Below are 26,773 nucleotides of genomic sequence, written 5' to 3' on the forward strand. Positions count from 1 at the left end.
CTCACTGAAAAGTTTCTCCATTTTAAAGTGGCTGAAATTTGTGCGGTTTACTCTCATGAAAACTGGTCCAGAATGTCTAATTTAATTGGAATCTTCTAGTTTATAATCACTGAGTATTGTATTTTCCTAAAATACTGATGATTCCGTGGCTCCATCTAACAAAAAGCTTGTAGCTAATTTTTGGACTACAGAATTTTTTCATCTTTTGAGTTTGCCCCCTATTAGGGGTCAGTCTGGTGATCCAACCTGACTGTTAAGAACAGGGACCAAAACTTTTCCCCATAGCTTCCCCAGCCATGGAGAAGCAGCCCCCAGTCTGGGCACATCCATGGGATGTCACTGACATGCAAAAGGGAATGGTTTGGCAGGTGGAGGTGGAAAGTGGATGAGCATTGCTGGCCTCAGTGCCCAGCACGTAGTTAGTGCCCCACACATATCTTAATTGATTGACCGATAACCCATATCGCTGTTCTCTCAAGGGTCTTCTGCAGAGCGCTAGGCTTTTGAGACACTCCTTGCAAGAGGAGTTCAGAACCAAATTAGTTTGGGGAATACGGCTTCGTACATCTCCTTACAGATACGCAATGCATGTCAGTCTATTAAAAGCTCTAAGAAGTTCTGCAGTAAAGAATCCTACCTAGTTTTGTCTAAACCAGTATTCCCAAACTCATTTGACCCTGGGATCTTTCTTTTAAGTAGCTCATTAACACCCTGAGGTGGTTGTTCTACTGAACATGCTTTGGGAAGTGCTAGTCTAGGTAGTGAAATAATGACTACATTTATATGTTCTCTTAGCTGTTCTGAGTCTTTTGTCTAGTAGTTACATTTCATAGTTTTTACAAAATTTTACATGTTATAATTTTTACAAAAAAGGCTTGTGTATCCCAAGATCAGAGTAAGCTGCCCTGTGTTTAGTTAGCAGTTTCTGCCTTCTAGAACCTATGAGGGTCTCTGTATGTTATCCCTTATCTTATACTTCAACCCTGAACTCCAGGGGTCTGCTAGGGAAGTACTCTGTCTGGAGCTATTTGAGTTGTTGCCTGGCTCCATCACAGCTGGTGTTGGTCTGTCTCTGTCTGTGTTCCATGACTGCCTACTGCTCAGACTCAGTCTGGCACAGACGGACAGACACCACCCAGTGTCATGGGCAGGCTCAGCTGTGGACCAGACTTGCCAAAAATAAAACCATGGTGTTCTAGTCAAAATTGGAGCGCTGATGTTATTGAGTTGTTATCCCATTCTTTGTTGCCTGATCACTTGTGATCAGATGAGGGTTTGTTTCCCTGATGCCCCTATGGCTAAGATGGAGAAGTGTGGGTTGAGTGTGGTTAAGTGGATTTGGAACTGATGCTGTAGCCATGCCCAGGGTGGGCTGCTTAATGGATCCATGTCAGGCTGCGGGGAGGGCTCTAGTGGTTTGCCATGGGTTCTGTCCTCAGCCTCATGCTGGTTAACTTTTTTTTTTTTTTTTTAAATAATTAAGATGCGATGGCCCGCAGACCATACACTGCAGATGACTTATGTATGGGAGAAGTAGCTAATGCAACAGATGACAGAATTCGGATTCAAAGATGATCTAAAATGCTAAGGGGGGCGGGGGTTGTAGCTGAGATGAGCTGGGATGTAGAATGGATAGAAAGTTTAGAAAGTTAAGAATTTAGGTTTAAAAAAGACTACTGTGGAAGGAAGAAGTGGGGACTTTTTTTTTTTTCTTGCAGTTTGTGTTTAAAAAGACTCTGAAGAATGATGAACACCAAATTGAGATTACCACTGAGGGGAAGAGGATGTGGACACAGATACACAGAAGTTTTAAGCTTATAAGTAATATTTTATTTCTTAAGTGGGACGGTAAGTCCAGGGGTGTTTATGATATTCTTTATACCTTTTTATTTGCATTAAATATTTAATAACTTAGACTCTAGAAGTTTTGGTGGACCATTAGTTCAGTAGCCATGATGACGTATCTACAACAAGTGACATGGCAAATTAGTGTCTGACAAAATCTTTCTGTGCATAGCACTTGACAGCCCATATTTGGGGTGTTGTTCAGTCCTGAGTACCACATTTGAAGAGGGACACTAGATGCACAAACATTAGGGTAAGTTCAAAGATAATGGGTATGGGAACTAGTCCTGGGACAGTTAGTTGAAGGAAATGGGTAATATTTGGACCAATGAAGAAATGACTAAGGGGAAACGTGATGGCTGTCGTCAGCCATTTGAGGAGCTTTCAGGTGGAAGAAGGAATAGATTTTTCCTTCAGAAGGGCAAAATCAGGGCCATAGGTGGAATCTGGTTTCTTTTCTTTTTTTTTCTTTTGTGAGGAAGATTGACCCTGAGCTAACATCTGTTGACAATCTTCCTCTTTTTGCTCAAGGGAGATTGTCCCTGAGCTAAGATCTGTGCCAGTCTTCCTCTATTTTGTATGTGGGACACCGCCACAGCATAGCTTGACAAGCAGTGAACCCTGGGCCGCCGAAGTGGAGCATGCCAAACTTAACCCCTACGCCATCGGGCCCACCCCTGGAATCTATTTTCTAACCAATGGAAGGAAGCACTTTCTAATAGACTGCCTTGCAGTGGGTCAGACTGACTGGGGAGGTCGGCTCTTCACCAGAAGCCTTCCACCAACCAGGGATGCTGTGCGGAGCTTTCCTGTGACGGAGAGTTGTGCCTCGTGGATCTCCAAGACCCCTCTTAATTCTTCAGTTTCTAAACCACTGAAGACTTGAGCCCGTGTGACACCTTCAGCATGATAGTGTGACACTTTGGTTCAGGAAAGTGGCAGAAGCCTTGCCACTTCTTTATGCTACCTGGTCTAACTTCCGATGCTGTGGATTCCATGCAAAGTGTCCATGTCTGCAGGGAAGGGGACTTAGGTGACGTGACTGCTTGTCATACCTAGAGCTTGCATGCCTACATATGCAGCAAAAAGGTAATTAAGGAAGCCAGGACTTTAATGTGCCATCAGAGTGTTCTGTTGGTCTCTATTGCTTTGACATAGTTTTGGTTGAATGAGGTATTGTAATAATGATTACTTTCAGTATAGTTTGCTTGAGATGGAAAATCATAAATTTTGAGACTGAAAAAAGCTCAGTTCTTGGATTCTGACTACTTTTTTACTTTGTAAGTTTTAGCCTCTTTCTGCTGCCATAGGGCAAGTAGAAACGCATTATAGATTTAATAAAGTTTTTTATTAAAAATATAAGAAAGCTGGGCCGGCCCCGTGGCTTAGCGGTTAAGTGCGCGCGTTCCGCTACTGGGGGCCCGGGTTCGGATCCCGGGAGCGTACCAACGCACCGCTTGTCTGGCCATGCTGAGGCGGTGTCCCACATAGAGCAACTCTAGGGATGTGCAACTATGACATACAACTATCTACTGGGGCTTTGGGGAGAAAAAGGGGAAAAAAAGGAGGAGGATTGGCAATAGATGTCTTCCTCAGCAAAAAGAGGAGGATTGGCATGGATGTTAGCTCAGGGCTGATCATCCTCACACACACAAAAATATATATATATATATTTCCCTATATATATATATATATATATATATATATATATATTCCCTATATATATTCCCTATATATATATATATGTATATATATATAGGGAAGCTAATGGCTTCCTCATTTAAAGTGTTATTTGGAAAAGCATAATTTCGTAGTAAGGAATGTGTGCATCCTGTAGTGCTATCAGGAGTGATCTATAGTAGTACGTGGCATATGTGGAAAGAATTACATTTGTAGAGTACTTTTCTTGAGCTCTGTGATTGAGATACCCAACAGTTCTGTTGGTGGTGGGGTATGATTATTTACATTTTAAAGCTGGGGAAACTAAGGCTGCAAGGTGGTAGAATTTAGTGTTATAAAGGACATTTTAGGATCTGACTCTCCCCCACCCCTCATTTCACAGAGGAAAGAGGTGCAGTGGAGCTTCGTGCCTTTCTTGTAGTATCACAGCTAGTTAGTGAAAGACTTGGCAGTAGAATCTATATTTTTTCCCCACAAGTGTACCGGGTTTTTTGTGATATCATGCTGCTGCTTGAATAATGCTGGTGATCTTAAAGTTATGTTCCTAAAAATTTATCAAATTTATATATATATCCCTATCACTTTAGGTCTCCGTAGGGAAGTCATTATGTAAAGGAGCTCTGCCATGAATTCTTTTGTACAGTGTAGATTTGTTTTGAATATAAATAACTCCTTTACTATTTTTTTAACTTTTCAAGTTTTGGTTTTTTTTGTTGTTGTTGTTGAGGAAAATTCGACCTGAGCTAACATTTGTTGCCACTCTTCCCCTTTTTTCATTGAGGAAGAGCAGCCCTGAGCTAACGTCTGTACCAGTCTTCCTCTATTTTGTATGTGGGTCACTGCCGCAGCATGGCCAATGAGTGGTGTAGGTCTGCGCCTGGGATCCGAACCCACAAACCCCAGGCCGCTGAAGCAAAGCATGCCAAACTTAACCACTACGCTATGGGGTCAGCCCCTAAAGATTTTTGTTTTTTTCCAATCTATGTGAACTTTGTGTGGTTTTTATCCTTTATTCTAGTACTACAACGTGTCATATTGATTTTTGTATGTTAAACTAACCTTGCATTCCTCGGATAAATTGCATTTGGTCATATAGATAATCCTTTTTATATGTTGCTGGATTCAGTTTGCTAGTATTTTGTTGAAGATTTTTGTATATATTCATAAGGGATGTTGGTTTGTAGTTTTCTTTTCCTGTGATGTTTGTCTGATTTTGGTATCAGGGTAATGCTGGCCTCACAGAATGAGTTGGGAAGTGTTTCCTCCTCTTCTGTTTTTTTTGAAGAGTTTGTGAATGATTAGTATTAATTCTTTTTTAAACATTTGGTTATTCACTGGTGAAGGCTGCTAGGCCTGGGCTTTTCTTTGTGCAAAGTTTTTTTTTTTTTTTAATATTATTATTATTATTACTTCAACCTCTTGTTATAGGTCTATTCAGATTTTCTATTTCTTCTTGAGTTAGTTTCAGTACTTTGTGTCTTTCTAAGAATTTGTCCATTGCATCTAGTTTATCTAATTTGTTGGTGTATAATTGTTCGTAGTATTCCCTTATAATCCTTTTCATTTTTGTGGTTGATAGTGATGGCCTCTCTTTCATTCTTGATTTTAGTAATTTGAGTCTTCTCTCTTTTTTTCCTTTGGTTTATAAAGATTTGTCAGTTTTATTGATCTTTTCAAATAACTTTTATTTCTTTCATTTTCTTTATTTCATTTATTTCTGTCATAATCTTTATTTTCTTCGTTCTGCTTGCTTTGGGTTTAGTTTTCTCTTTTTCTGGTTTTTTAAGGTGGAAGGCTAAGTTATTGATTTGAGATCTTTTTAAATATAGGAATTTATAACTATAAATTTCCCTCTAAGCACTGCTTTCACTGTGTCTCGTAAGTTTTATATGTTCCGTTTTCGTTTTCATTCATCTCAAAATGTTTTCTAGTTTCTCTTAGAATTTCTTCTTTGACCCACTGGTTATTTAGGAGTGTGTTGTGTAATTTCCACACGTTTATGAATTTCCCAAATTTCCTTCTGTTATTGATTTCTGATTTCATTCCATGTGGTCAGAGAACATACTTTGTATGATTTCATTCCTTTTAAATTTTTTGATATTTGTTTTATGGCCTAGCATTCTTCAGGTCTATCCTGGAGAATGTTCCATTGCACTTGAGAATAATGTGCACTCTGTTGTTGTTGGGTAGAGTGTTCTATGGATGTCTCTGATGTCTAGTTGGTTTATACTGTTGTTCGGTTCTTTTATTTTCTTGTTGATATTCTGCTTAGTTATTCTATCCATTATTGAAAGTTAGGTATTGAAGTCTCCAAGTATTATTGTTGAACTGTCCATTTCTTCCTTCAATTTTATCTCTTTTTGCTTCATATATTTGGGGGCTCTCTTGTTAAGTGTATATGTTAACACTTGTTATAACTTCCCAATGGACTGACCCTCATAAAAATGTCTTTTGTCTCTAGTAACAATTTTTGTCTTAAAATTTACTTTAAGTGGTATTAGTATACCTACTCCAGCTGTCTTTTGGGTATTGTTTATATGGTATATCTTTTTCCATTCTTGTACTTTCAACCTATTTGAGTGCTTGAGTCTAAAGTATGTCTCTTGTAGACAGCATATAGTTAGATCATGTTTGTTTGTTCTGCCGATCTCTGTCTTTTGATTGGAGTGCTTAGTCCATTTACGTTTAATGTAATTACTGACAAGGAAGCATTTACGTCTGCCATTTTGCTATTTGTTTTCTGTATGTCTTACGTATTTTTTGTTTCTCTTTTGCTTTATTACTTTCTTCTTTTGTGTTAAGTAGATATTTTTCTAGCATACCATTTTAATTTTTTTTCCCCCCAAAGTCCCAGTAGATAGTTGTATGTCATAGCTGCACATCCTTCTAGTTGCTGTATGTGGGACGCGGCCTCAGCATGGCTGGAGAAGCAGTGCGTCGGTGCGCACCTGGGATCCGAACCCGGGCCGCCAGCAGTGGAGCGCGTGCACTTAACCGCTAAGCCACGGGGCGGGCCCAAGCATACCATTTTAATTCTCTTGTTTCTTTTACTATATTTTTTTGAGTTATTTTCTTAATGGTTGCCCTGGGGATTACAATTGACATCTTAAAACAATCTGGTTTGGATTAATATCAACTTAATTTCAATAGTATACCCTAACTGCTGCAATATAACTTTGTTCCCTCTCCTTGCTTCATACAAATTATGTCTTTATAAGTCCATCAACACAGTTTTATGTTTTAGGCAGTTGTCTTTTGAATCAGATAGAAGAAAAGAGTTGCAAGCAAAAATACATTTATGCTGTCTTTTATATTTACCTATGTAGTGCCATTGAGTGGTGTACCGTACTTCTTTGTGCAGATTGTTACTGTCTGGTGTCCTTTCAGTTTAGCCTAAAGGACTCCCTTTAGTCTTTCTTGTAGGGCAAGTCTACTAGTGATGAGTTCTCTCATTTTTTTGTGTATCTGGGAATATCTAATTTCTCCTTTATTTTTGAAGGATAGCTTTGGTGGGTGTAGGGTTATTGGAGACTGCAAGAACAGTCTCTTCTTGCAGTGCTTTGAACATGCCGTCCCACTGCTGTCTGATCTCCATGGTTTCTGATGAGGAATGCAGCATCCCTTGTTCGCAGTGAGTCTTTTTCTCTTGCTACTGTCAAGATTCTCTCTGTCTTTGGCTTCCAGCAGTTTGACTATGATGTTTCTAGGTGTGGGGATCTCTGAGTTTATCTTCCTGGAGTTTGTGTGCTTCTTTGACTTGTAGATTGTTTTTCATCAAATTTGGGAAGTTTTTGGCCATTAGTTTTTCAGATAGTGTTTTTACTCCTTTATCTCTCTCCTTCCCTTCTGGGACTCCCATAATGCCTATGTTGATTCATCTGGATGGTGTTCCACAGGTCTCTGAGGCTCTGTTAATTTTGTTCATTATTTTTTGGTTTTTCTTTTGTTTATTTTTTCATTCTTTTTCTTTCTCAAACTAGATAATCTTAATTGACCATAAGTTTGCTGATTTTTCCACTAGCTTAAATCTGTTGTTGAGCCTCTCTAGTGAATTTTTTGTTGCAATTACTGTACTTTTCAACTCTAAAACTTCTATTTGGTTCTTTTTAAAAAATTTCTCTCTCTGCATCAATATTCTCTACTTGATGAAACATTGTGCTCATACCTTCATTTATTTCTTTAGACATGCTTTCCTTTAGTATTTGGAACATATTTATAATAGCTGATTTAGAGTCTTTGTTCAGTAAGCCCAATGTCTGGACTTCCTTAGGGTCATTGACTGCTTCTTCTTCCTGTATATGGATCATACTTTACTGTTTCTTTGCATGTCTCATAATTTTTTGTTAAAAAATGGACTTTTAAAATAATGTGACAACTCTGGAAATCAGATTCTCTCCATTATAGAGGGTTTGTTGTTGCTGCTGTTTGTTTGGTGACTTTTCTGAACTAACTGTCTAGTTTGTACTCTTTGTCATGTGCGACCACTGAAATCTCTGCTCAGTTAGCTTAGTGGTTAGCTAGGGATCAGGCAGAGATTTCCTTAAGTACATTGAACCAATAGGTCTCCCAGCCTTTGCTGAGGTGCTCTCTGTATGTTGGGGCATGCCTTCAGCATGTCAGCAGTTCACATCTCTGCCTTAGCCTTCACTTCCTGCTTGTGTAGAGCCTTAAGGTTAGCCAGAGTGGAAAGATCAGGGCCTTCCCAGGTCTTTCCTGGGCTCACACACAGTCCTACGCTTGCTCATGGCATTCTTGAGTCCTGGAAATATATTGGAGCCTTTCAAAGCCCCCTATGGACATCCCATTCCCTAGGTTTTCCTTTTAAGCCTTTTGGTCAGCGTCTTTAGCCCCAGTTGCTAATGCTGCCTCAGGCAGCTGCAATGTCAAACAGTTGTCCCTTATGGTTTCTGAGAAATACTCTGGAGATAGGACAGAGCAAGATCTAAGTCAGATCAGATAAAGGCAAGCCTTCAAAAAAGAGCTTTGCAGCAAGCTGCCGGACAAATCAAATGGTGGCAGTTCTCTGGGGATGGCACTTTTGGGGAGCTGTGCACCCATCTCGCCTCCCCAGTGGCTGCTAGGCCACTGGTTTTTACAGCTACCATAGGGGCAAGGATGTCGGTTTTCAAGGTTACTATGGGCTGGAGGAGGATGGGATTAGTGCGAGTTAAAACAACACAAAGGTTGCTATTCTTATCAAGATTCAGCCATTTTTCTTGAATAAATGCTCCTCAATGTTTCAAGCCTTTAATTAATTTCTAGAGTTCTGAAAAAATTGACTGACACTTTTTGGCAGTATTCTTGTTGCTTTTATGGAGAAGCAGATTTTTCTTAGATCTTACTCTGCAGTCCTGAAAGTTAACTCCCCATCAGTACTTTGTTAAACAAGGCACCCTTGTGCAATGAGAGTTTGCCGTGCACGTGCTGTGTGCTCTCTGCCTTACTTTGTCTCATGGTTCTTCTTCTTGTCTGCGTATTCGATGTCTTGAAGTGGTCCCGAGGGATTGTTAAGGAGCACAGGTTATTGTAAACCTCTGGTCATGACTCTTATTTATTGGAAGTGATGGCAGCCTTTGGATGGGCAGCAAGCAGAGGGTGTTGCAGACCGAAAGCATGTTGATCTGCTGGATCAGTTGCTCCTGTTGCCAGCAGAGTCCATCTTTTGCAGTCTGCCCAACTTTGTACATTATCCTGTAATGAAGAAACCCATCCTTCCCCTCAGTTAGGGTTGGAAGACAAAGCACTAATAGTTAAAATGGCCATTTCCTCTTGATACTGTTGGGATTTGAAATTCCGTCCAGACGTAGCATTAATTTCTGTATATCAGATCTTATGGACCTGGTTCACAGCTCGAGTTTTCTGTTAAAAAATTTTTTTTATTGTGAAATTTTTGTTGTACATTATGTGTTAAATATTTTTTAATCTACATATTTAAAATCTAAGTTTTCACACATAATATAAATTTGAATAGGACCAGAAGTTTTGAGTTATGAGTGTTTATTTTATCACAGCTTTTTATTTCAGAGGCCATCAGTCTCCAGCTGTATAAGATGGAAATGCAAGTGCCTCTTGCTAAAAAGTAGAGATTCTGTTCTGAAAAGCTCTGTATGATTGTGTATCTATTAACATGTTACAGTGTCTATTTTTTGCCTTTTGTGTATTTTTCTTTTATATTATATAATAATTTAACCAAATAGTCTAAAATGTGATATTAGATAGTAGTACAACAATTTTGAAACCTTGAAAGATAAAATGGAAACATTTGCTTGTATTTTTTTTTTACCTCGGAGTGTTTTGTTAATGAGACATTTTATACTGCCATAAACCCAGGGCAACAATAAAGGTGTTGATTGATTTTTGGATGACAAAGGGCTTCTCTAATTGCAGAATTTGACACTTGTGTCACTTCTGTTTTAGGTGAGCAAGACGTGGAAGGTGATTGCAGAAGATGAAGTGCTCTGGTACAGGCTGTGCCAGCAGGAAGGGCACCTTCCCCAGAGCAGCATCTCTGATTATTCTTGCTGGAAGCTCATCTTCCAAGAGTGCCGAGCCAAGGAACACATGTTGAGAACCAACTGGAAGGTAGGCAGTGGCCAGTATCATTACCTGTAGAAGGGTAGCCTACCAGGACACGGGAATCCAAGCCTGGGATTAAACACGGAGTCCCTCCAATTACAGCCCGAGGTTAACTGCCAAAAGCAAAGAGAGGAGTGTGGTGAGTGCCCCTCAGTTGTTGGTGCTTTGTTGTCCATTTTGTTCGCCATTAGAGTATCTGCCCCCATTTTCAACCACAGTATTTGGGAGCGTCCTGTTGTTCTCCAGGAGAGAAAGGGGGAGATTGAGTGCCAGTCCCTTCTCCTCTGGTGGTTAGGATCTTGGGAGGAGTGCTCAGCGCAGCCCCCTTCACTTTCACCATCTGGATGGATCAAGACAGCAAAAGCACCACCTGAATACAAAAGAGGAGCTGAAAATGCTATTTCCAGTAAATGTATTAAATGTCTCTAAGTACTGTCTTCTCTTCCCTCACATAACCTATTGGCTTGCTTCCATAACATTTATCACTTCAAAATCTCTACAGAAATATTAGATCACAGCTAAGAATTTTCACAGTGAAGTGTTTCTATAGGAAATAACTGTCGAGAGCAGTGTTACCTAAGGCTGTTTGAGCATGATGAGACAGCCGTGTGGTGGAGTGTTTCTCCCAGCTGGGTAGCTGGATATCCAGTTGTATGGAAGGGATAGAACCATACTCTCTCCTCTTCTGTGAAGGTCAATCCTAATAGACTTTGAGATTAACAAGCTTTTGCTCATTACTGATGGTGACATATTGCCTATGTGCACGTCTGTCCCCAGTCACCTCATAACCTGATTAGTGACCGATACTCTTGATCTGGGGAACTGCACAGTTTTTTCCTAGCAAAGTATTAAAGAGCAGTGTGTCTCTAATTCAGGATTTCCCAGCCTTGGCACTAGTGACATTTGAGGCCAGATAATTCTTTTTGGTGAGGGCTGTCCTGTGTATTATAGGATGTTGAGCAGCATCCCTGGCCTCTACCCAGTAGATGCCAGTAGCATTGTCCTCCTCCCTGCAGTCATGACAAAAATGTCTTCAGACATCATCAGATGTTCCCCTGGGGGCAAAATCACCCCTGGTTGTAAACCACCTTCCTAAAGAGAATTAGCATAGCTGTCCTTTCTTGGGCCGTTAAAACACCACCACTAAGTAAAAATCATGCTGGCCCCACAGCTGCATCCACACCAGGTAATAACTTCATGTGGAGGCCCCCAACTCTCTTGATGTGTGCTTGGTCAGGTCTGTGTGAGGGACACAAGTGAGGGACGGGCCTGAGGCTTTGACAAAGCGGCTTAGACAGCTGAGGGGCCAGAAAGCAGAGGGTCTGACCCTGGTCGGAGGGGCTGTAATTTAAAGAAAGCTTGAGAATTGGGCATTAACTAGGGCCTTTCTGTGTGGAAAAGAGGGATCCTTTTGAGATTTGTGAGCATGGGAACTGGAGATAGTCAGTGTACCCTGGCTCGAATTCAGAGATGTCACACCCCGAGAGAGAAAGCAGCAGCTAAGTTCTTTGTTTCCTCTTTGATAATAGAGAGGGGGTAGGAGGGAGGCAGGTACCACCTCATCTGGACTGGAGGTGGCAGAGTGAAGGTGTTTAAAGACCCACCTCATAGCATCTGGCCCTTAATAACAGTATGCAAGTGACATACAATTTAACTGAATGTCTGTTTATTGTTTTTTCTGTAACAAGCACCAAGCCATTTGTTTGGTAAGTGCTCAGTAAATGGTTGTCATGGGATGAGCCTGGAGTAAGACTGCAGGCAGAATGTGAGGGAGGCTTCTCTCTGGGGTGTCCCAGGCCCATTTCCTGACACTGCTAGAATGAGGACTATCTAAGTGAAATGTTAAATGACGCATCTTACATTAATTGTAATGATAGGACTCTTATTGTGATTCTAGAAAGAAAGCCCTATCAAAACATGAAAGGTAGTGTTAGAGCAAGGTGCTTTACCCCGTTGTAGCCTACGTTTTCTCATCCCTAAAGTGGGGCTCAGAATAGCCCCATTCATAGGGTTGTGGCCCTCGCCTGTCTAAAGATGCGTCTAAGGATCCTCCTGTAGGGCTTGGCCCATGTCCCGTTCTCAGTTACTGTTGGCCTTGGAAGCTCAGAGGCCTTTGCATACACATGCTGTGGTTCAGTGCTATTCTTGGTTAGCTTCAGGATGGGTTGGGCAGGTGATTTGGTTTGGTATCTCCTAGTCAGTGTCTGGAGAAACCCCAGAAGGGACCCCAGAGTTCTCAGGTACCTCTGCATAGAGCATCACCTATAAATGTGTGAACTTACGTAGACCTGCAGTTCAGAGCCAGTGTGGAAAAGGTTTGATAAGCTGGTTGTGGTGACTATATATTCCTTTTCCTGATATTTGCATAACTCTTTTTTGCTTGGGCATTCTAGAATCTCTCTAAGACCAGAATACCAGTGTGGGGTTGGAGCCTATGAGGGGGAGGGAAGCCATATGACAGAAGTTAGTAAATGCTATAAGCACACAGGTATTCATCCCAGGCCCTCTTCTTTTCTTTCAATACCTTTTGCTGTTCTCATCATTTTGGCTGTGGCCCTCACACAGATGACTCCCACGTCCTTCCCTTCCATCCTCATATCTCCACTAGCAGGACAGATCCACTTGGATGTGTCCAGCTTTGTCCCTCAGCCTTGGACTTGGCCCTCAAATTGAGTTAGATCATCGTGCAGATTATCTTGCACTGTGCCTGGAATATAGCTGCTTAATAAATGTTGATTTTAATGGAATGGATGCCATCTTTCTTCGAATATAAATAATAATAATAGAAGCTGCCATTTATTAAATGCTTGATGTGTGCTAAGAACTATGCTTGGAGCTTAGACTGTTTCTAATCCTGTGCGAGTCCAGCAAAATTGAAATTGCGGATTACTTGGTATTCGTGAACGCTGCATTCACGCTTGCTTCTTGGCTTAACTGTCCCACTCTTGCCAGCAGCCCACATGTGGATACTTTATATTCCTGCCGATTTCCTTTATTTTTATTTTTAAAATAATTATTTTATATATATATTTTGAATTGATAATAATGCTCTTGCTACAAATAATGCGAAAGTCATGAAAGGGCATATAGTGGAAAATACATCTCCCTCTCGCCTCTCTCCACCTACCACCTAGTTTCCTCCCGAGGAACAACCCATGTTATGGGTTTTAGGGTTTCCTTTAAATACCATTTCATGAACCTCTGACCTCTCAATCAGAAATAATGTCTTCTCTTCTTCCTTTTCCCCATCCTGATTTTTCTCTCTTTGTATATACTTTTTCATTTTATTCTGAGAGTCCTTATAAGGGTTGTTAACAGGTAAAATATCATTAAATACTTTCTCTCCTCTGAACTAAACTTTTTTTTGTACTTTATGCCTTTCTTCAGACATTTGCCGTTACCAGCCTACTGTGGAGTGTAGTTATTTGTGCTCACGTGTTTCCTCCATATCCTGTAATCTCCTTGAGTACAGGGGCAGCATCTCCCACATCCCGTGCCCTCGAGTTCAGTGCTTTTCGTGTATTGGTAACTTGTAAATGCTAATAGCTTAACATATTATTGTCATCTTTGTCCTTTCGAATGCCCAGATTACTTTGAACACAGTACATGCCGTAAGAAATCACTGTGGAATGTAGGTGAAAGCAAGGTGCTTTGTCTTCCGGCTATCCCAAGAATAGTATAAACCGCATCCCCCTTTTCCTTACACAGAATCGCAAGGGTGCTGTGAGTGAGCTGGAACCCGTTCCTGACGCAGTTTTATGTGATGTGCGTTCTCATGATGGTGTTGTCATTGCTGGGTAAGCAAAAACAATTTTTCACTTAATACTCTTCACCTTAGGGTCTTTCATTTTTCATGGACCAAATTCTGAGTCCCAGTGACCTTATTTTCCCTTGAGAATATGTATCTGAGATGGAAAATCTCCATGAGTCTGTTCCCAATACCTGAGAGCTCTGAAGTCAGTGGAGAGATGTGAATGGTATAGAGTGAATCTGTAATCCGTCCATCTCAACATCTTTCCTAGCTTTTAGACCACTCTTGTGGCATGTTATGTTAGATTTTCATTAAGGCAAACAGTTTGTGTTTTATGAAGACATAAAGTCAAGCAAGAGTAATAAGTGTTGGCACAAACAGGTCCTGTTCTTGTTCTCTTATTTGAAGCCTTTATTATGCAGAAGGGCTGTGGCCACACATAACCTTCCTTCTCCACCACACAGTACATATTTGCTATTTAACTTGTCCTGAAATAGGCGTTTTATTTGTCTCCATGGCCAAGAAATTTAATTTTAGCTTCTGTAGATTTCTTTGGCTTCTGTTCCAAAAACCACTTCTATGAATTCTTCATATTTTACTACAGAGATGCATTTATATATTTCTTTAATGTATAATGAGAAGAGCAATTTTCTTTTTGGATTAAGAAGATATCTTGAACTGTGGTCTCAGATTGTGTACATAATGCTATAAAGTGAGACCAGGACACTTAAACTTTGAGTCTGGATTGGCTTTGGAGTGAGCCACCTAACACAGGTTCCTTCCTGGAGGAAAACGGCAACAGACCTTGGACTTAACTTAGTAGTAGGGGAGTCTTTTTCTGTAAAGAAAAATCTTTCCTTAAAGAGCACTATTTGAATGGAAATTCCAGACAATCAGATTATTTTAATATTTTGTTGTATGTAATACCTATGAAAGAAGTATTTTTACTTTAAACAGGATATGCCCAGGAGGAATGCTTTTCTTTAGCTTTTGTTTTACCAGCCACAATTTAGAGGTTAATGCTCTTCTTGGGAGTGCTATAGAACCATTATTTTTAGAAAGATTAGTGGACCAGAAATCTGTCCATCCAGTTGTCAGTGTGGCTTTAGGCTTCTGCCTCTCATTGCTCAAGTGTGGGCCTAAGACTTGCTCATGATAGTCAGGTCCTTTCTTCCCACTAATTCTGAGACTCCCTGGTAACTCTGAAAGGCATTTATCATTCTAGCTCAACGGGGTCTCCTAAAGTGTCAGAAGATACTCGAGGACAGAATGTTGAGATTGGACTGAAAGATTTATGAAAGAAATTGGGAGTAAAGGAGACTTGAGTCTGGAAAGCCGATTATAAATTTCTTACTGGACATGGACCTTACCCAAGGCAAGCTGGCCATGAGTCCAGATGCCAGTCCTGCTTTGCCTGCCTCTCCGTTCCCCTGAGGTCTGCTCAGCATTGCTCTGTGCTGGCATAATCTGTAAAGCGATGGCAGAGTTTTTTGGATCGATAAGATGAAACTTGATCTGTGGGTCAGAGGCTCCTCACGGCTCCTCTTTCTACGAGAACCTTAGGTTTATGGCCTAGCATCAGATACTTCAATCTTGCTTGTATGTAGAGCATCTTGTGTTTATCATTAAAATTTTATCTGGTGGTTACGATGCTTGTTTTCTGGGTCAGATCTTGAATCCCTTTTCATTTGAGACAGTGGTGTTTGTGGTTACCTCATTCTCAATCAATGTTGTATTCACCAGGCCCTCTACAGTTATGTATCTCCAAGGAGCTTCTTAAAGAGACAGTGGCCACCTCACCATTTCTTTCTCTTCTACTTACCTTGCATTTCTCTTCTTTTTCTTCTCCCTTTCCTTTTTCTCTTATTGTTTACACAAGTGGAATCTGTTCAGAGGCTTAGTTTTGTATATCTAGAGCTCAACTATGTAACATTTTTGCATTTAAACCTATTAAATATATTTCATGTAATTGATGGAGAGGAAAGACTGTTGGAAAATCTCTTGCTTCTTCCCAGCCTTTCTATCCTCTCTGTAAAAGATCCTGATTTGGAGTCGTGTTGCTTAGGCCCAGACTAATTTGTATTTTAGCCTTACAGTTGACCCAGCCTTGGTTCTGCCTTACTCTTGCACCTGGAACCAGGTAACCTTCCAATGCTAGTCACTCATAAACTCACCTGAGACACTCGAGTACCTATCAAGTGAACAGGACTGGCCCCTGCTTACCTGAGGCCTGTTTTTTCCAGTAGAGGAAACAGACGTCTTTCTCAAAGCTTGTCTGATCTTTCACTCTTTTGTCTGTGAGTCTTTGCTTCCCTTACTGTCTCATGGATGATCATTTCCAATTAGCTTTTGTGACATTCCGAGCCCTTTAAAATTTGTTTCCAACCTCCCTTTCTCCTCATTACTCTCCTTGGTGTACCTTTGTTTTTTTCCACGCTATTCTACTTAGTTACACTTTGACCACGTCTTTTTTTTAAATTGAGATGTAATTCATATATCATAAAATTCACCCTTTTAAATTATAAAAGTCAGTAATTTTTAGTATATTCACAAGGTTGTGTAACTGTGTACCACTGTCTAATTCCAGAACATTTTATCACCCCAAAAAGAAACCCAGTCCCCATTCTTTAAGGGCCAACTCAAGTCAGTCTCCCCCCACAATTGTCGATAGCACTGTCGCCTGTAACCCCCCCACTGCCACCCCCCACCATCTACCCTTCTTGTAACTCCTGGAGAAGTGATTATCTGCAGCTTTAAGGCAGCTAATCATGTGGCCTCGCGGCTTCACCTAAGTATTTTTGTTTTATGTTATTTTATTTTGAAATAATTTTTAACTTTACAGCCAACTATTTTGTTCCAGTTAATTTGTAAGCCTCTTTTAGAACTAGAGGGAGTATGAATATTTTATTAAATGACCAATAGTGCTTGTACTTTTTTGTCTAAATACTCAGACCCCTGCAACACCTGTATACTATAAGTGAGAAACTGGAGAAAGTTCTAATTTCTCTTGTCTGTTCTCTGATTTCTCAGTTTTTTCAACTTAGAATCATGCAATTTTAAGTGTGGAAGGGACTTCAGAGATTATCTATTCCAAAGCACTTATTTTGTGTGTGTTAGCTGAGGCTGTGAGAGGTCAGATGAGCCCGGGTGGGCACATGGGCGCTGCTCTGCTTGGCTCCTGCAATGTCTGTGTGTAGAGCCGGGCCGCAGGGCTCCCTTCTCAAGCCCTCATTTGCTCCTCTGACAGCTTGTCTATTACAGCATCATTTTGATTTTTCTTCTTGGCATGCTTGTTTCTTGTCTGTTAAAAATGAAAGCAGTAGTAAAACCATGCTGTTTTTGCAAAACTGTTAGCAAGTGGAGAAGAGAAAGCCACCTAAATCTCAGCATGCTAACACAACTCCTGTATGGTTGTTGGTGTGTATGGTTTATTTTTCAGTCAGTTTTTCTGTGCATATTTTTACATTATATAATCATAGCCTACATTACATTTTTGGCCTTTTTGTCCTCACTAAATTGATGAGATTTTTTTTTCATGTTATTACATGCTTTTCATTACTTTGATTTGTTGCAAAAACTCCTAGGATATAATTATATCCCTTTTTTCTTATTCTTTCTCCTAGTATTGGACATTAAAGTCATTTTCTGTATTTTGTTATTGTATAATGATATGACTATTTTATGTATAGAAGTTTGCAGCTTTTTTCCTTTTTAGTACTACAAATATTTATTTTTATTTTTATTATTATTTTTTTTGATGAGGAAGATTCGCCCTGAGCTAACATCTGTGCTAGTCTTCCTCTACTTTGTATGTGGCACGCTTCCACAGCATGGCTGATAAGTGGAGTGGGTCCGTGCCCAGAATCTGAACCCATGAACTTGGGCTGCCGAAGTGAAGCACACGGAACTTTAACCACTTGACCACGGGGCCAGCCCCCCAAATCTTTATTTTAAAGTGATAAAATGCATGCTTATTGTAGGAACTTTAAATTCCATGTAAGTGTATAGAATAAAGAGTTAAAGTTCTTCCATTGTCCTCCCCTAGTCTGATTATTTTCCTAGGCTAGAGTCCGTAAGTGGAATTACTGGATTTAGGGGAATGAATTTATTTTCCAGATTAAGAAATTGTTGTAAAATGCCTTCATAACTCTCAACTTCTTTCCAATTTAACTTTTTTATTTACTTATTTGTTTTGTGAGGAAGATCGGCCCAGAGCTAACATCTGCCAATCCTCCTCTTTTACTGAGGAAGACTGGCCATGGGCTAACATCCGTGCCCATCTTCCTCCACTTTATATGGGACGCTGCCACAGCATGGCTTGCCAAGCGTTGCGTCGGTGCGCGCCCGGGATCCGAACCGGCGAACTCCGGGCTGCCACAGCGCAGCACGCGCACTTAACCACTTGTGCCGCTGGGCCGGTCCCTCCAATTTAACTTTTTGATTTGAAGTCTCCAAACCATCCCTCAAGCCTGCTCTCCTGAATATACCTTCCCTCTTCCTACCAGGGCCATAAGTAACCAGGGAGCACACCTCCCTTCTTTACTATCCATGACTTAATGTCCTGCAGTCTGGCTTCCATCTCAGCCCTTCCACTGAGGTACACTCTCACAGGTCACCTGTGGTCACGAACCAATGGCCTTTTCTTGGCCCATCCCTTTCAGTCTCTTGGCAGTGTTTGATCTTGTTGACTCTACCCCTCTTAAAATGCTGGAGACTGTGTATTAAGTATCTTTGTACCCTCAGAGCCTAACACCAGTCCCAGCACCCAGGAAACTGAGGAAAGTGTGTATGCAATGAGAACTCCTCACAGGTCTGAGACCCTGCACTCTCTGAGCTTCCTTGCCTTTGACCTGCCTACGCTCCTTCTCTGGCCCTTCTTCTTGCCCTTCTGTGGTCTCATTTGGCCGCTTAGCAGTGGTATGCAGCATCCCAGAAAACACCTGAACTAGTTGTTTTCTTTGCTGGTCAGATAAGTGGAAGTTCCTTCTACTGCGAATAAGCAATTCAAACACAGCCTTTACTTTGATTTTCCAGTTAAAATTTTTCATTTCTTTAACTTGAGAGAAATTTGTGTTCAGAATCTGGTATACTTATGTATTCTATACCAGTTCAGATTGGTATAGAAACCAAACTCTGTACAATAAGCCGCATGTCGCTCTGAGTTTAGCCTCTGCTGCCTTTTCTTTGTGATGTGGTAGCACTCCTGAAATGTAGTGAGGTTTAGTGTGGGCTTTTGTTCTATTTTAGAAGAAGAGATGTTATCTGGAAAGTTTGTTGATAATAAGTGATTAGGAAGCATGGTTTTTGTTTTCTTTGTTTTGTTTTTTGATGGTGACAGCTCTGAGAATTTTAGATTTTTTTTTTTTTTTTTTTTTTTTTGGTGAGGAAGAGTGGTCTTGAGCCAACACCCGTTGCCAGTCTTCTTCTGGTTTGTATGTGGGACGCTGCCACAGCATGGCCTTATGAGTGGTGTAGGTCCACACCTGGGATCCAAACCTGCGAACCCAGCCACCAAAGTGGAGTGCGCCAAACTTAACCACTGTGCCACCGGGCCGGCCCTAGAATGTTTTTCAAATTATCTGTTTATCATTGAGGGAAAAGAATAGAAGAGATGAGAATGTGGCCGCATCCCTGACCTGTTCTGTGATGCTGAGACTGTTCTCTTTTTCCCCAGGTGCCCTCTGGAAGTTAAGTGTTGAAAACAGATGACATCATGAGTTCAGAAAGGTCACATTATAAAACCTGAGATGTAGGTCTAGGTGTAATTTGCCAGAAGTCTGTTTGCTTTACTGCCACCTAGAGAAGGAGAGCATCTCAGGTAGAACTTGCAGGAGAAAGTCAAGCCTGGGGCTCACTGGAGGCCTTGTGCCAGCTCTGCTAACCATTAAGCTATTAGCTCACCAGAAGCTTTTATCAGATGCCCAGGAGTATGGTGGTGTTTTTGCAGTAAACTCCCTCCTCACTGTTACTTAAGATTCATAAGTTGAAGCATTTCAGTTTGCATGAGAAAGCACACTTTTCTATTCACATTGGAGGACCATTTCCCCCCCTTTTGGTTTAAAAAAATATCAAGCACCCTCTTTGTTTTCAGGTTTTTCTCAACACTCCTAAATGGTTTTTCTCCCCTGTTTTCTGCTGTTGTGATCTGCTGTTTTAAGGTACAGTTCCCGCCTTTACTGGAAGGAACAGTGACTATATATCCATGTTTCTCCTCGTCCAAGTGTGGTTGGAGGGAAAACTGTTATCATTTAATGTTGCAAAATATTAGCTATCTTCTTTCCCTAAAAATATCCAGTTGTCCCACTTAGTCTCATGTGTTTTCATCCATCTCCATTCCCTTTGAGACAAGGGTACCCAAGTAGACACAACAAAACTGCGACACCTCTCTAGCTGCCAAGTGACCTCTGGCTGTTGTTCTGGCTTTGTTGTTATTAGCTGTGTCTGTCCACACAGCCTGGACGTCAGAGGTGAGAGGGTTTCCAGTCTTCTGTAGACGTGAAGCAAAATTTTGAGCTTCCAGTTTATAAATGTAGAATTTGATGTCTGAATCTCTGGTTGGTTCAGTTTGCCCATTGGCACTTGTATTGGAATGTTATCATTGTTTATAACTGAGAACTGTTTGAAAATATCAGTTCAAACATAGGTGTACATCTAAGGTAACTTGAAATACCTTGCTTTTAGCCACTTTTTTCCTCCGCTTTTCCCAGTAATTAAAAATGTGCCTTTGTATTGGCCATGTACCATGCCAAAATATAGCTTCAATTTGCAATAGTGTATATTTGCCCTGAATTTTAAAATATTTCCTGTTCAGGAGCTGAAGACCTCTAGGATGGTGTTTCTAATACTCTGCTAGTTTCATGTGAATGTATAAGAAATGGATAATACCTCGGATTACTTTGAGGTTCATGAGATAACAGATGCTTTGTAAATACAGATTGGTGATAAAAGTTGCATTAGATAAATGTCTCCCCATATTTATACTTACTAAGGACATACTTTCTATCATTCTCCTTTTTAAAAAACTTTTGACAGTTTTCCTTTCAACTTTGTTTTATATAGATTTTGTGCTGCTGCTTATGATGACATTGGGCTGTTTCCCATAAGGAATTGGATCATTACCCATTAGGGACCTCCTTTTAAAAATACTTCAATTTATTTATTTATTTTCTGCTGTGAGGTGTACATGCTTTTCTGGTAAATAAGTCTGAGGTAAGATATTGATAAGAGACCAGAGGAGAGCATTACATTTGTTATATCCTTAGTAAAGGAGGTCCAGAATGTACTTAATAAATACTGGTGAACTCATGACTGCATTTATCCATCTCTGGTTCTCCAAGGAATAATGGGAAGGGACCCAGCTACAATAACTCTGCATAATCATCATTGACTCTGACTCTATTGATTGTGATTAACCAAGATATATGGAAAACAGTTTTAAGTGTGGAGTGCATGTATCTCGTAAGGTCCATTAAGATGTTCGTTATTTTTCAATTGATGCGTCTTAAGCTGCACTTGATGTTTGTAGTGGTGCATTCCACAGAAAGACTGCACTGCGGATGGAGTTCATTTTGTTAATTGCATCATACAACACAGTCGTGTTTCATAGAAAACAGTAAATACTCTTGATTTCATTGATTTGTAATCTTTGGTATTACTAAAGAAAGTATGGAGCACGTGAGTAGTTCTTAAAACCTCTGCATGGTAAGGACGTAAATGTTTCTTGAAATGTGGGCTTTGCATTTTTAGGAGCCTCTGCCTAATTGGTTTGCAGGCTTTTTCAACCACTTCCATCTTCTGAGTTTGTCAGTAAATTCATTCATTCAACATTTACTAAACACAGATGAATACTGCAGACACATCCCTTGCTCATGGGGAGAGATGCACATCGGTTGCCTGCATTACAGGCTGTTACCGAATGGCGTGGGAGATGTTAGGGGAGGGGAAGAGCAGGACACGTAGCACTCTGGGGAGAGGCACCTGGTACAGGCTCAGAGTCAGGCCGGGTTCCTCCTGGGAAGTGACTTCTCAGCTGAGGCTGGAAGGATGAGTAGGAGTTGGGCAGGTAGAATTTTGTATGGGGCAGGTATGCAAATAACTTGTACATATGCAGCCACTCCTCACTCCCAAACCAACAGTGGGCATTAATAATCCATTACAGCACTTATTTTTCTGGTGAACTGGATGGAAAACAGCTTCAGAATCCTCAACACAGGGCTGTAGGCAGCCACTATCAATTTATTGGATTTGACACACAAATGAAACCATTTGCTGTTCCTGGCCCAAGGCCTTATAACAAGGCTCCTTGTGGCTGCTGTGTATGTGACGATAGGATTGTGACTTTGTTTGGGGGGGCGCTGCATGAGTATGGCCCTGTAGAGGGTGAAGTTTCACCTGTCTTTCCTCGTGTGCTCTCACATCACCTGTGAAGTGGGTGGGGGAGGCACTGTTGCCTCTGCCCAGCCCCGCATTCCTTGCCAGCATATTGAGCTTTTTTGTTGGCTTCTTGCCTTCTAGTTGAGGCATAGTGGTGGAATTGATGAGTTAGGGTCGGGGGCTGTGTCCTCCAAGCCTGAGTCACGATATTGAAACCAGTAAAATTTCTTATATTGCACTTAAATGGGGATGGTTCTTAAAAGCTGTATTTGTTTAAAGACACTGTCATCGGAAGAGGCAGAGTGGCTTGTTGGCCAAGCAGCAGTTTGGGAAAAGACTGGAGACCCATTTGATCCTAGCTGTGCCACTAAAATGTTTCTTGTGACCTTGGGTAAGTCACTTAACCTTACTTCTAGCATTCTTAAATCAAAACAGCCCTCCTGGTTGTTATGAAGAACCTTAAAATAGTTTTTAGCAAATAAGCGCTGGCACCTGGAGTAAAATGCAACCATCCCCCCTACTCCTCCCACCCCATTGGATGTTTATACAAGAAGAAAGGTTAAAGGTTGTTTTCAGCTGTACATTTCTTCCTTTTTCTTTGGGTCTCTTGGTCTAGATAAGTAGTCTGCTTATTGGAAACTTACTAGTTAATGAAGCTCTTTGGTGGTAAATCATTTTAAATTGGCAGTTGCTGTGGCGTGCCAGGCTTGAGAGAGGCTCTATTCCCATTCTTTCAACAAAAAATCAGCTGTGGTCTCTGACCTATTTATTTGGAGGTAAACTCAACGTTGCCAAGCGTAAAAAAGATTGGGAATGTGTAGAGTTGCGCTGGTCCATGCAGTGGGCCAGGGCATCCTTACTCATTTGGAAAAGGCTTCTTTCTTCAGTTTTTCTTTAGTGTTCTTATATCAGCTAATATATTAGTTGCAGTTGTACTTTGCACAGACACTAATTAGAGAGCCATCAACCGTGGGTCCAAAGGCTTACTGACAATGCAGCTGTCATAGTGGTGTCTTAATTGGTTGAGTGTAATTGTCATCAGGCAGCGATAAAGACATCTGGAGCTCTGGAGAAACATCAGCCTTTTCTCCTCCCTCCCTCCTGTATCAGTTCTTGCTTCTCCTGGCCAATGTTGTTAAATGCTTTTAGATCACGTTTAGGGTTTGGTCCAGGTCCCTCTGCCCCAGCCAGTGTTTTACCGTTGTGAAGATGTCTGTTTCTTTAGCACGAATTCATTAGCCCTGAGCCTGAGCCCCACTGCTGTGGTTGCTTTCACTTGTGTGAGATTTTAGAGCCTACTGCTGAGTTATCACACAGTACCTGCTGAAATAGGATATTTATTCTCTGTTGCCATCATAAAGGAGACATAGAGTCTTTTATATTTTGCCTCCTGAGTCATTTTGCAGCAAAACATTTATGCTATTATCATGCTCTTTGGCTATGAAAAATGGAGTTAATTTAAATTGATGTCTATGGAAAATTTCATGTTTACTGAAATAATTTAGCTTACCCTGTGTTTTATAGAGAGATATGTAATCAGTTTGGAGATAAATGCAAGAAGTCTAATGCATGTCGATGTGTGCGTTCTGAGTGTTTCACTGATCATTAGCACTGAAAGGTGGGCAGTAGGAATAAAAGGTGCCACTCAAACCAGTTGGGTTGTTACTTGTGGGCCCCCTTGCAATCACCATTTAGTTATTAGCTGTGTGTAAGGCACTGTGATGGAGACTGTGGCATTGAGGTGCAGCCTTCTCGAGGGCTTCACAGTCAAGTTGAGGGACATCATTTCTCGGACACAGGGCACAGTAGTTGAGTCAGAGAACGCTGCATGGAGGAGGAGGGCCTGTGCTAGACCTTGAGGAGTTGGTAGGCTTGGGCTGGGTCAGTGGTTCTCAATCTTGGCTGCACATTAGAAACACTGATGCCTGGTTCCACCCCCAGAGAGTCAGATTTAATTGATCTAGGGTGTGCTTGGGTATGAAGAGTTTTGAAAGCCTCCCAGGTGATTCTAATGTGCAGCCAACATTGAGACCCACTGGGCTGGGTCCTGAGGAGGGAGGGCACTCCAGAAAGGTGGATGACCTAAGCCCAGGTTCAGAGACAGGAGTATTTGGAAGCCAGTGAATGGCAGGCTTATCTGGAGGCCAGCTCATGCTAAAGAAGAGTAGAAAATGAGACTGGGGAGAGGGGGCAAGCTAGTTGGTGGGCGGTTTTCAGTGCTAGGCCCAGTAATTAAAACTTCATTCAATAAGGTGTTAAGGCCTAAGTGTTTACAGAGGGCTTCCTAAGTATGCAGTGCTATTCTAGTCTCACTGTGCTAGTCATTGGGTTCACAGCTATGAGCAGGACCCAGCCTCTGACCTGAGAGGCTTGTAGGTCTGTAGGGGAGATGAACAGTCAGATAATCACACACACGATTGCCACGAGAGAAGAGCCCAGGCTGTTGTCATGGTAGATCATAGGGCACATGGTCTCGTTTGGAGGGTGAGGGAGAATGATTCATGTAGTCATGTAGTTTTGAGAGCTTGGCTTGTGCAGGGTTGTGGAGGTGGGAGAGGCTCAGATGTAGGCTGTCATGGTGTCTGGGGGACTTAGACCAGGGTGGCATCCCTGGGATGAGAAGAGCAGACAGGGTCTGGCAACCTGAATGGCTATAGCAGTGTGGGTGGGCAAAGGAGGTGTTGAGGAGCCCCTCAGTTTTGTACCAGTGACCTGGGACTGATGCCTCACTGACATAAATAAGGAATTCAGCCACAGGCTAGTTTGGCGGTGAGCTGAAGCTTTTTGAGGAGAGCATGCATTTAATTTTACATGTGTGGAGTCACAGTGTGAGTGGGACAGCTTCATGGAAGAAAGGCTCCTCAGGAACCTTTAGATATTAATAGAGTACTCCTCTCTGTGGGATGTCTGCCCTTCCTCTCTTCTTCCCCCAAATAATGGAGAGATCAGCAAGTTGTATTTCACAGTTCAGTGTTGTGTACTTCAGCAGTTTTCCAAGTTTTGGTTTTGTTGTTGCTTTGTCTCATTGGGTAAAGGGGGCTTGGGGGGCTGGAGCTCAGGACACTAAAATCGTCTCCTCTGTACCCCTCTGCTCCCCCTGTGGCCCCTGAGAGGGTGCCGTGAAGAACCATGTGAAGACTACTGCTGTGGTTCGATATACAGGTAATAAAAAACAGAATGACCAAGACTGACGGAAAGGAAGTACATTTTCCTGGTTTGTGCACTTCTTTTTCTCAAAGTTTCTTTGTTCTCTGATCTCCTAAATTCCCTCTGTCTTTCTTTCTCTTACCTTCTCTGTATTTCTGAAAGACGTTGCCATCCTTCTCACCTTTCCTTTCTGAATTGGCTACTTCCTTTCACATAGAATTTAACCTTAAGAATCTAATCACACACACAGTCTAGAAATGCAAACGTGTTATCTCTGTTTAGTGTCTCTGTATCTAAGTCAGGGACCTTACTCCAGGGAATGCCCGAGTCGCTTTCGGGGTGTCGAGGTGAGCCTGGTGGTTTTGGTGCGGCGAGGTGTGTGTTCTTATGCAGGGCTCCTCGTTATGACGGGGCATCTAGAATGCTGCCTGGAGAGCCCAGGAGCCAGTGGCTGTGCTTTGGCCTTGGTGATATCAGTATCTGCCCTTGCTTGTGCATCGCCAGGCTTAAATCACACTCGTGGAATGAGCATTTCTATTTACTGGAGGATCAGTGGGCAAACAGCGGCCGTCAGTCCAATTTTAGAAAGCACATCTCTCCTATTTGGCTCTTTACACCACACGCACAATCCTCGGGCTTCGTCCTGCAGGGAGAGAATTGAATCCTCCAACTTGGGGAATTTGAGTGACAGAGTGACCTTTGAATTGTGTAATATATGTCTTTACTGTCAATTAATAATTTGAGGGAAATACTACTACGTTTAGTAAATGAAGCACTCTTGAATCAGTGTTCTTAGTTTATTAAGAAATCTCATGTGAGAAATTGATCTATAACTGCTTCATAGATGTACCATGTCATAGTTTTCAGCAATTAAATCTCAGGGGTTCTCTTGTTCAACTTTACATTCTAACACGGATCAAAGAAGCCCTGAATGAACGATAGCTTGGGCCTCAGGAAGACTGTGAACCTCTTGAAATTATCTGCTATCTGTGTGTTTGTGTGGGTACATCATGAGCCTCTTAAAGCATTTCTAACATGCCTCACCACAGTTGCTTTATGTGTTGGATCAAACCCTCTGTAGCAGATGTAAGGAACTTAGCATAAGTACCTCAATGGCAGGCGGTGCACCACCTCATCATCTGGCCATTCCATTGTCCTAGGGGCCTCGTGTCTGAGCAGGCTCTGGCCCTGCCCAGGCTTTGATGGAGAGCGTCATTTGTTGGAGTGGCAGGAGTAATAGGAGAGAGTGAGTGCTCCTGTTTTCTAAGTGGGCAAAACTGGGGAGTGTCATGCATTTCGACAGGAGCTTTTCATGAGAAGGCAGCATTGTCTGGCTGCTAAAGGCAAGATTTAATTGTTTCAGCAAATCAATTAGTCTTTAGGGACTTTAATCAGTCAAAT

At 41.5% G+C, this 26,773-nt stretch overlaps 1 protein-coding gene across 2 annotated transcripts in view; it reads left to right on the forward strand.

Annotated features, from left to right (window-relative positions):
• The window catches only part of FBXW8 (F-box and WD repeat domain containing 8), a 115,231-nt gene that overhangs the window by 23,919 nt on the left and 64,539 nt on the right, over positions 1-26,773 (forward strand). For both annotated transcript variants that reach the window (XM_058531509.1, XM_058531510.1), the window contains exons 3-4: positions 9,943-10,107; positions 13,810-13,898. In XM_058531509.1, the coding sequence (XP_058387492.1) occupies positions 9,943-10,107; positions 13,810-13,898 (254 nt within the window). The remainder of the gene's footprint in view (positions 1-9,942; positions 10,108-13,809; positions 13,899-26,773) is intronic.

This window comes from Diceros bicornis, chromosome 35 (genome assembly GCF_020826845.1).
Source record: "Diceros bicornis minor isolate mBicDic1 chromosome 35, mDicBic1.mat.cur, whole genome shotgun sequence".
NCBI classification, from domain to species: Eukaryota; Metazoa; Chordata; class Mammalia; order Perissodactyla; family Rhinocerotidae; genus Diceros; species Diceros bicornis.